Genomic DNA, 10,547 nt, shown 5'->3' with positions numbered 1-10,547 from the left:
TCTTATTCTCCTTATAAATATTTTAAATAATTTTTAAGTATGTTTCATACCAAGTGTATAAAAATAGTATTTTTAGATAAATTAAGAGGTTTCATTTACATGACAAATAACGTGCAACAACTAACCACTCTCTACCAGCTCTATTTGGTTGATTGTCTACATGACATGCAGCGATAATTGTCCCTTTACCTTCACAGAACTGACAAACAGACCAGCAGGACCCATGATCACCTGAAGCAAACAGTGCCATAGATATTGTTTGGGAACAACAGCCAGACACTCAGGGAAAACCTTTGCTTCAGTGAACAAAAGCCACCCATGACAGTTCTTTTGTCCTAGACTTCCAGCTGCTCTGACCCTCAGGGTCTTTGGACTATCACAAAAGTCTGCCAAACAGACCATTAAGTTGTATATGTATACAAAATGCTTTTCAACATGCTTCTAGAATCTAGAAATTTTCCTTTTCCTATAGTATGAACTGGCAATACCTTTTATTACTTTCTATAAATCAAAATTTTCATGATTGCAAGTGTCCATGATTGCCAGAGGAAAGGTCAAATAAAGCAGTCGTGCAATACTCTCCAAATTTAAAACTGGCAGCTGTGGGACGTGCTTCGAGTACCTCTTCACTGTTTCTCGTTATACATCTATGGCTTGGTAGTCTTTGTCTTTAACATCCCTTGTGCTTGTCACAATGTCTACTGGGAAATCTGGGGTCTGTGCAGAAACTACTCCAGCTGTTCCTTCCAGGTCCCACGATCCCGGCAGGTTCTCAAGGCTTAGTGAGCTGATTGCTCCTTGGCTAAAGCTACCTTCCTCAGATCTGCTGGGGAGCACAAGGTGTAACGATGCCTCTGATGAAGAGCATACTGAAGAAGAAAGAGTTGCTGAAATAGACTGAAGAGGAGTCAAGGTAGCATCTGAATGGGGAGAGGTGCATCTTAAAAATTGCAGATTGTCTTTCTGAGTTACCTGATACTGGGAGGGGGAATTGTGAAGTGCCGGTGTGTAATAACATTCACTGTCCATAAAATTTTGAAGGTTGGGTTCAGTTCTTTGGGGACTGCTGCCTACAGAGGACAGATCTGTATTCCAAATGTCACGTAACGTGTTGCCATGGCAAAGTTGTGCTTTGGTGCAAGTAAAGTTCCCAGCTTGCATGTGCATGCAAGGTTGATGCATAGTCCAAGCCATTCGAGACTGCAGACTTTCCAGGGTAGGACTTCGAGATATGCCATGCAGAGCACAGAGCCCTGGAGGCTTCTGGGATGTGAGCAGGTTCTCCATAAGGTGCATCACATTCTTCATATCCTTACTTAATTGTGAGACTTCTTGAGTTAAAGTTGTCACCTGTTATGGAAGGGCAAAATATCACAGTATTTATTTATATAGTCATGGCTGAAATGCACACATTCATACCTTTTTTCCTTCTAACAACGTCAGCTTTGACTGGTGGCACAGTGCCTTTACTTTAAAGAAATATACTAACATATGGGTGGGAAATAGTCTCTCCATCTAGCTTACCCCAGTACATGTTACATTTCCTGTGGCATACTGAAATGATTAAAGCAACTCAATAAAAACATCTATGATGGAAACACCAATGGCATAATTCACCTTATTTTAAATGTATATAAAGAATGACTTTAGGGTCAGAACTGAGATAATTTCCTGTTGCAATATGACATCAATATCTTCTTGATCAATCGTTAAATATTTTAATGCACAGAAGTTTTTTATTTACCACTTTTATACTAAGGAATGATATAAAAATGAATTCTTGTGAAATCATGTTCAGAAATACACATGTGAAGTATACTGCGGTCTTCATAGCAAACTAAAAGAAACCTATACCCAAAGTTGTCAGATGCAAGTAGTAGTTACCTGAAAATCTGGTGGACTACTGCTATACACACAAAAAAACCCCTGGAAATTCTAAAAAAATACTTGCTACTTCTAAACATTTAAACATTATAAAAGCCTGTGAAACAGTTTAGTTTGCTTTCATGTAGTTATGTTTATGCTTGACAGGCATTGCGTGTAACACTGAGAGAGATAGTAATCCATAGCACAGAATACTCTGGTGTGTGTGAAAAAGAAAGAATCCTATTTTCTCAGACTTTTTTTTTTTTTTTTTTTTTTGTGTTGAAACCACTGATAGTATCCAACTAATTCCGTGAGTTAAATGAAGTTTTTAATCTCCCAAAAAATGCTGGTTTGGGTGGAGATCAGATTGACAGGTTCTGAATTTGTGTTTTGAAGTATATTGATATATGAACATTAATTGGGGCATTCATTAGGACATTATAAGCGTATTTTAGGATATGAAGAGCTCAACTCAAACACTAAAGTGACACACCATTTCAAATGTGTTTGTCTTTCCTTTTTCCTTCTTAAGGAAAAGTTTGTAGGAAGTTAAAATCAGTCAATTATTTTTAATAAAGGGAAATGAACCTATCAAAAGGTAGAAATGAACTTTGTCTTCATGGTAGCTAATCAATCTATTTTAGGTTAAACCACTGTCATTACTGTTAAAAGAGAGTTCTTCATACTGATGCTAGTGAAAATACTCTGTTGAAAAAAGGGCACGACTGAACATTTATCTTCAGAAGGATAAACCACCTGTCAAAAAGAAAAAAGGTTAATTCAGGGGGCCTTTCTTTTCTCTGAAGTAAAGACACCATTGATTAGGTGCCCTACACAGATTAATTTTCATAGGATCAAGAATAGAAATACAATTTTAATATTTCTGACAGGATAGGTCCAAAGAAATGTGCTGAAAAGACACTTCAGGCTGAGTTTGACTACGTTACTACAGGCACAATAATTGTAAAGAAATTCCAAGTTAGAAGGAAAGTAGGAAGCTCCAATACAGCTTCTGTACATCTATTCATTTCTCTCTGAGCTAGGAGTTCAAACCCATAGTATTGTTTAATAATTTTGTAATGATCACACTACCCCTGGAAGAAAAATGCTTAAAGGGAGGAGGATCTTGAGTGTCACATTACAGGATATTTGTCTCTCTCTCCGCCTTTCTTTCTGCCTTATTACTTAACTAAGCCATGATAGAAAATAACCATGAGATCTTCTTCTGCCAGCTAAGATTAAGCTTTGAATGCCTCACATCTCAGTTAAACTTCAGATAAGTGATGGATTAAAATAGTTAGGAAAGTGATTTGTGAACAGGCTTCCTGTGGTGTCAGAACAACCAGAGAAGGTTCGTGATACTGCCAGACTGTAATGAAGCACACTGTGAAATTTCTGGACAAACTGACCATGCAAGAACTTCTGTGCTCCATTGGGAACTGGGAGATGGCATTGAAAACCTCCAAAAGATTATTCGGGAAGAAAGGGGGAAGAAGGACAACCAAACTCATGGCTACCTAGATTCAATAGTCATCAGTTCTTTTTTTTAGGGTCATCACTGACCCTAGCAGATAAAGCAGCTTTGTTTTCTCTGCCTGATTTCCCAAGTTGCATCCATTTTACAGGGCTTTCTGCAGTTGGGCAGATAGGGAGATTGATACTACCTTATGAGCATGCACCTTACCCAGACTATGAATGCTGTATGAAAATGTCTGCAGCTTTAAAATTTCTTATTTGGTTTGGTCCATGTTTTTCTCTTCCATTTCTTATTACTTAAAGGCTTTTTAAAAGTTTAATTATTCTTTAACATGTTTCTTTTGCCAATTCACTGAGACAATACAGCAAAAATCAATCCCAGCATCAGTACTTGTGGCAGTCCTGAATTTCTGTTAATTACAACTTGCTCTAGTATCCAGTACTATTTTTGATATATCAACCAGCTCTTATGAAGTGCTGTCTTCTCATAAGCTTGCTCTTGCACAGTTGTAGGAACTGACCTGACAAACCAGCCTTTGATGTATACTTTAATGGTTTCCAGAAGTATGATAGCTAAAGATCCAAAGTTTTTATGCCAAAGTTCATTAGAAATTGACTGCCATTTAGTGTGATCTATTTGGACCAATACTGCTTGACACATAGGCAAAGCAAATATGTAATTTTCTGGATCATTTAAACCTTTTCTGGATTTTATAAACTGTAAATCTCACTGATTAAGCCTCCATTACCTGTGCTACTATTAATTACTATCTCTATATTATTATATTTATATACTTTTACGTAGTATCCTATTGCTGTTACTATCAATAATCTACTCTTTATGCTATCATTCTTACACTCTGCAGAGATTCTTGAACAGTTGCAAATAAGCTAGTGTAACAGGGAACCATTTTATCAATAAAGTTAACAATTTCACAGTGCTCCAGAAAGTGTAAAAGAAGAGAGATTAAAAGCAAAAGAAATTTTAAGTCTATGGAACAGAAACCAAAAGCACTATAGTTTCCTTCTGAGTGAAAGGTCTAATTCCTTGCATGCTGGCATTCTTTTCAGGAGTTCAGTCATTATTGCTAGGCAATATAACTAGTTGTACAAATGGTTCCGGCTGTGCCAGGCAGACTACTTTAAAATGATCTGTGAGATCCCAAATATACATGAAATGCTGCCTTAACAGTTTCTAGGACTTGAAAAAGATACTGCAATTTTTCCTGATATAAAAACTGGTATTTATGCAGATTTAGCCTGAATTAACAAAAGATGCTTCTCAGGTTAGTAAAAAGCAATGCACTGGTGGCTTTTTATCAGACTCTGTTATAAAGAAAGAGTATCTTTCAAAGCAGAGGTTAAAAAACCAACGTTTTTTCTTAACATATGGACTTTAATAATAACATATTCTAATGTCTTGACCAATATAAATTTCAGTTGTATTTTGCATTTTCAAATGACTTCTACAGTTTCAGCAGAAAGAGTATGCTTCTTTATTGACAGTATTAAACTGTTTTACAGTTTAAATACTTTGTTCCATGTTGTTAAATAAGAATGGAGGTGATTGTATTTAAACCTTTCCATAAAAGTGATGAAAAGCTCTATACAATGTAAAATGATGATGGTGATTATTGCTTTGTTTAAATGGTATTGGCTAAACAGGTTTCTTTGTTTTTCCATTCCAGCATTTGAATTTTTTTAGTGTTAATTTTTCTACTGGAATGTCTGTCTCTCATCACTGTTCCTCAATAAATCTGGAATAAGCCTTTTTCTTCTGTTTACAAACCTAATGCATTGATATTTTTCTCTCTCTGTGGTTGAATCCCTTTTACAATTCAAACTTCACCCAGACATCTTCCTACTATGACTCTTTCTGAACAGCCAAAGTAGTGAAGAAGAAGATTTACTTCTTGAGAGATGGAAGTTGCATTTTGATAATGCAGAGAAGCTGCCTGGCTTGCACTGCGTGTGGCAGCTTATCTATTCCCTTGCTTGGTGTTTCATTGCTTCTTCTACTCTGGTTCTTCATAAAGTCAAGGAGACTTTCAGCCAGAATGAGTTGTCTTTCAAGGCTCAGATTAAATAGCTGCTGATATTCTGTTTCCCAGTAAGTGTGTTGCTGAATGAATGAAATTAGAACTGAGCTGAGACAGACTTTTCACTGATCATCAGCATCTCTATGGCCATTAGTATTATGGTGACAGACATTTCTGATTTAATGGCACTTTATGAATAATGCTAGTTGCAGAAGAAAAAAAAAATCCAGTACATCTAAATTGAGTTCAGATTAAATAGACAGGATTTGTGCAGTGATATGATGGTTCAGTTTCAGTGAAATAAATCCAGAAATCTGGAAGGTTATGAAATTGGTTTTGTCGTGTAAGAGTAGAATAAAATTTGCTGGGTTCTCTGCTGACTTGCTAGCCAGCTCTTGGGTAGTTCCAGGTTTCTCTGGTTAAATGAGGACACAAAAATTATTGCTATTAAACAAGTAAGGACAGAACAAAAACTGTAAAGGACTAGATTATTTAAGTGTATTCAAGTCAACAGGGCTCTCATGAAATTCAGCCTAGAAAAATTATTCCCAAACTGCAGTTCTAATAACAATTTGTGGCTCTTTGTTATGCTGCCATCAGGCTGGCATATAATCAGGACAGTGTCAGTGTGATGGTGGCAATAACAAAACTAGGTTTGGAAATTGCTGCTTCAAGTACTTCAGAAAGTATCATGGACTGACTAGCTGCTGACAGAGAACAAATGGAGGATCATGGAAACCCCAGGTGGCTGGGAGAAGAGAATGTGTTAATGTGTACTGCTGAAAGAAACCTTGAGGTTGTATATATGATATTGGGCAAAAATATTAAGCAAACAATTTATATAAGAACCTGAAGAAATAGTTAAATTTTTGAGTACAGGCAACATACATTTCTCAAGAATAAACCATGGCAAAACAATGTCATCCTCTGAAAAGCTGTTTTAATAGATAAGAAGAAACTGTAGTATATATCTTGTCAGAAGACTGCTCAGACGTTACTGTCCTCATGACATTCTTCTAAACCAACTAAGAAAATATGACCAAGATGTAATCACCATGAGCTAGATTAATACATGATTAGAATAGTTTATGATCAATGGTTTGCTGTCATCTATGGACATTTCAAGCCATTCTTTTTAGCAGCCTATTCTGATCTGTTTTTATTTAATGTTTATTTTTAATGACTAAATGGAATTCATGTTCGCTTTTAAATATCAGTAATATGAAATCCAACAAAGATAAATGTTAAACATTACATCTGAAAAAGAAAATGTCAGAGGCATGAATATAAGTATAATACTGTGCCTATGCAGAGTATTATAGAAAAATGTCTGTGGAGTTTTGCTGAATCACACTTTGCAGGCGTTACTCATGCTCCAGGGATTTGTCAACAGCATTTTTTTTTTTTTAAATTGGACACGGGAAAGGAGTACTCTTCACTAGGAATTACTTAGGCTGGTGCAGCTTGAAACCATGTACTTTGTCAGTGACTTAAAAGACAATCCAGAAGAAAATGCTACCAGTGAAGAGTTTTAGAAAATGTAATGGGCAAAAAAAGACAGAAGGAATTTGGTTTCTTGACATTTTATGGAACAGTATGTTTCTAGTGTAAAATGGTTTTAGAAAGAGAACAGCAGTCAGATTTTTCTTGTATCTTCTAGGCATAAGAGAAAAAGCAGTCAACTTGCATACCAACAGGAATTTACATTTAGATGTGGGGAAAATAGATCTTTTCAGTACAGGAAGGTTTTGAAATGCCTGTTAGAGATAATCATCATCTGTTATGGCAGTAATATTTTTTATTCAAATCTGAAGTCAGCTTTTGGTGCCCAGGTGATTTTTACACTGCATGTCTTCCTCTCTTGATTAATTTGTCTCCGGAGCCTTTCCATCAAGGAAGAGTGCAAGAGAGACATCACAGCGTATAGGACCTATGCCATGTATATGATGTACGTCCTGCTTAAAAAATAAATTAACCTAACCTTTAAAGCATCAGCCATTTTTGTTACCATCATCTGCCAATAGCTATTAAGCTAACATTAAAGGAAAGAAAAAATTGACTGGAAAGACTACTCTACAGTCATCAAAGTACAAGAGCAGAGAGACACAAAACAACAAGCTAGGAGTTCTTTGGAAATATGAATGTCAATGCTAGAAGGAAAAAATATTTTAAAAAATCTTCATAGAGAAAAATGGGTTTACTTGGTGTTTATGGTTTAGAAAGCTTTTATTTCTTAACACAAATAATACTAGGTTTTATACCTTGACTTTTATGATAAATTTACATAGCTAAAATCCAAAATGGATAGATTAGTTGTAATGAGTTTTCATCATCAATAAATGTCATTAGTTCACTTTTTGCCACATTTTTCTTGACTGAACAATGTTTTCCTAAGTGAATTATTGGGATAGCCTTGCCACAAAATAATTTCTCTCATATGATGATATAGTTATGATCTTGTTACAAAGAACATGTTCTTTATGTTAGTTCTCAAGCTGCAAATTGAACTTCAACAGTGCATCCCTTATGTAAAACGGAAGGCCTGATCAACTTTGCTTTAACAAATTTCTTTGGTGGCATTGATTATAAAATGACTGTTTCCGTCATGTGCATATATTTTTAGTATTAAGGAACATGCTTTTCTTAAAAAAAGATAATGCTTTTTTTCCTGTCCTCAAAGGAGAATGAGATTGATTTTTGGAAGCTGGCTGTGAAATAGGTTTTAAAATATTTTTTTTATAAAATTTCTTTAGGTGATTTGGAAAATAAACATGTTTATTTAGGATTGTCCTTTTTGTTAGATGAAAGTGAGATATCCCTGTGAATGCATTTTCTCTGTTCTAAGTGCCAAATACTTAGATTATTTTAAGCACTTACATCTAAAAAACCTAAAATTAAAAATAGCTGAATTTCCACTAAATGCTCCAACATGCAACTAAATAGAAGGCAATTTTCTAATACAAAACCTGATCCTATTCACATTTCCTCATGTTCATTTGTTTTTCAGTCGAATGGGAGAAATGTGAGTACTCTGCTCATTATACGGTTTTAATACTGTAATTGTGGCGTCTACGGATGTGGTAAAGTATGAAATAAACCCCCAAATTCTGAAGCTGAAGGAAGCTGCAGTGGAGCTGAGTTGCACATGGGAAAAACAGGGGACATCACAGAGAAATCAGAGTTTGTCTGCATGCACTGCACACGCTGTCCTGTATATCTGAGCATGAAGTTGTGTACCTGTGCATTCGAGTGGGGAACATGTACATGTGCACTCTGCAAATTACAGGAGAAAAATTATGACTAAAATTTGTGTATTTTCTTATTTTTAACTGGTCTATGTTTTAAATAATTCTGATCTTGGTTATGCACGTTGAATGAAAATAGAAGTATTTCCATACAGTTGCATTCAAATGATAAAGAGATAAAAGCCTTTTAGGATACAGACAATGGGACAGTGATAGGCAGGTGCTTTGATCTAGACTTATGGCCATCTGTATATCTCAGAAAATCTGCTTAGAGATTTTCTGTTTTTACTTCTGGGCTCCTTAGTAGCTGTTTATGATTACACCAGGTAAATGATGCTTCTGAAAAATGCTGAATGTTTAGATATGCTCATCTGGCCCGCATGACATCCTGGTAGCCAAACTGGAAAAATATGGATTTGATGGATGGACCACCCGCTGGATAAGGAATTGGCTGGATGGTCTCACTCAGAGAGTTGCAGTCAACGGCTCAATGTCTGAATGGAGACCAGTGGTGAGTGGCGTTCCTCAGGGATCAGTACTGGGACCGGTGATATTTAACATTTTTGTCAGTGACATGGGCATTGGTATCGAGTGCACCCTCAGCAAGTTTGTGGATGACACCAAGCTGTGTGGTGCAGTGGATGTGCTAGAAGGAAGGGACGCCATCCAGAGGGACCTGGACAGGCTTGAGAGGTGGGCCCATGCCAACCTCATGAAATTTAACAAGGCCAAGTGCAAGGTTCTGCACATGGGTCAAGGCAATACAAATACAGGTGGAGCGGAGAACATATTGAGAGCAGCCCTGAGAAGAAGGATTTGGGGGTGTCAGTAGATGAAAAACTGAACAGGGGCCAGCAGTGTGCACTTGCATCGCAGAAGACCAACCAGATCCTGGTCTGCATCAAGAGAAGCGTTGCCAGCAGGTCGAGGGAGGTGATTCTGCCCCTCTGCTCTTGTGAAACCCCACCTGGAGTAGTGCATCCAGCTCTGGGCCCCCCAGCGCAAGAAGGACATTGTGTTGTTGGAGCAGGTCCAGAAGAGGGCCACGAAGATGATCAGAGGGCTGGAACACTTCCCCTATGAGGACAGGATGAGAGAGTTTGGGTTGTTCAGCCTGGAGAAGAGAAGGCTCCAGGGGGACCTTATAGCGGCCTTCCAGTACCTGAAGGGGGCCTACAGGAGAGATGGGGAGGGACTTTTTACAAGGGCATGCAGTGAGAGGATGAGGAGTAATGGATTTAAATTGTAAAAGGTCACATTTAGACCAGATATTAGGAAGAAATTATTTACTGTGAGGGTGGTGAGGACTGGAACAGGTTGCCCAGGGAAGCTGTGGATGCCCCATCCCTGGAGGTGTTCAAGGCCAGGCTGGATGAGGCTTTGAGCAACCTGGTCTAGTGGGAGCTGTCCCTGCCCATGACAAGGGGTTTGGAACTAGATGATCTCTAAGGTACCTTCCAACACAAATCATTTTATGATTCTATGACTCTATGACTCTGTCATTCTATGATTCTGTGATTCATCTCATCAGTCTTTGTGGACAAATGCATTGGAAAGACCAGGTTGGGTTTACAGATCTCTGCAACGGAAGGATGCATACTTGTAAGGAGGAAGACCTATTCCTAAATTATTGTTTTGCCTAATTTGTAGCACACCTTTCAATCAACATTTCCCCATCTCAGAAAATGTGCCATGCTGTTTGATAGTCACTTAATCTTGAAATTATTGCTTAAATAATTGCATTTTTACAGGAACAAGAACCTGAACCTTAACTTTCTTGCCTGCCACGTACTGAACATACTGAACTATAATGGAATTTATGCCTTTTTTATTCAATGACTTTTTTAAGCTGAATGCAATGGGCACATAAGGCAGGAGATTAAGTTGTCCTACCCCCCTCCACTTTGCAATACTAAACCGG

The 10,547-nt window shown here is 37.3% G+C and overlaps 1 protein-coding gene across 1 annotated transcript in view; it reads right to left on the bottom strand.

Annotated features, from left to right (window-relative positions):
• Positions 1-639: 639 nt before the first annotated feature.
• Positions 640-10,547, bottom strand: part of KCNH8 (potassium voltage-gated channel, subfamily H (eag-related), member 8) — a gene marked incomplete at its 5' end in the record, with an annotated part of 99,147 nt that continues 89,239 nt past the window's right edge. Inside the window, one exon of the mRNA XM_010079506.1 lies at positions 640-1,350. Coding sequence (XP_010077808.1) covers positions 640-1,350 — 711 coding nt within the window. The remainder of the gene's footprint in view (positions 1,351-10,547) is intronic.

This window comes from Pterocles gutturalis, unplaced genomic scaffold (genome assembly GCF_000699245.1).
Source record: "Pterocles gutturalis isolate BGI_N339 unplaced genomic scaffold, ASM69924v1 scaffold7154, whole genome shotgun sequence".
Lineage (NCBI taxonomy): Eukaryota > Metazoa > Chordata > Aves > Pterocliformes > Pteroclidae > Pterocles > Pterocles gutturalis.
Note: the sequence above shows the minus strand (reverse complement) of the source record. Positions and strands in the feature narration are given on the sequence as shown.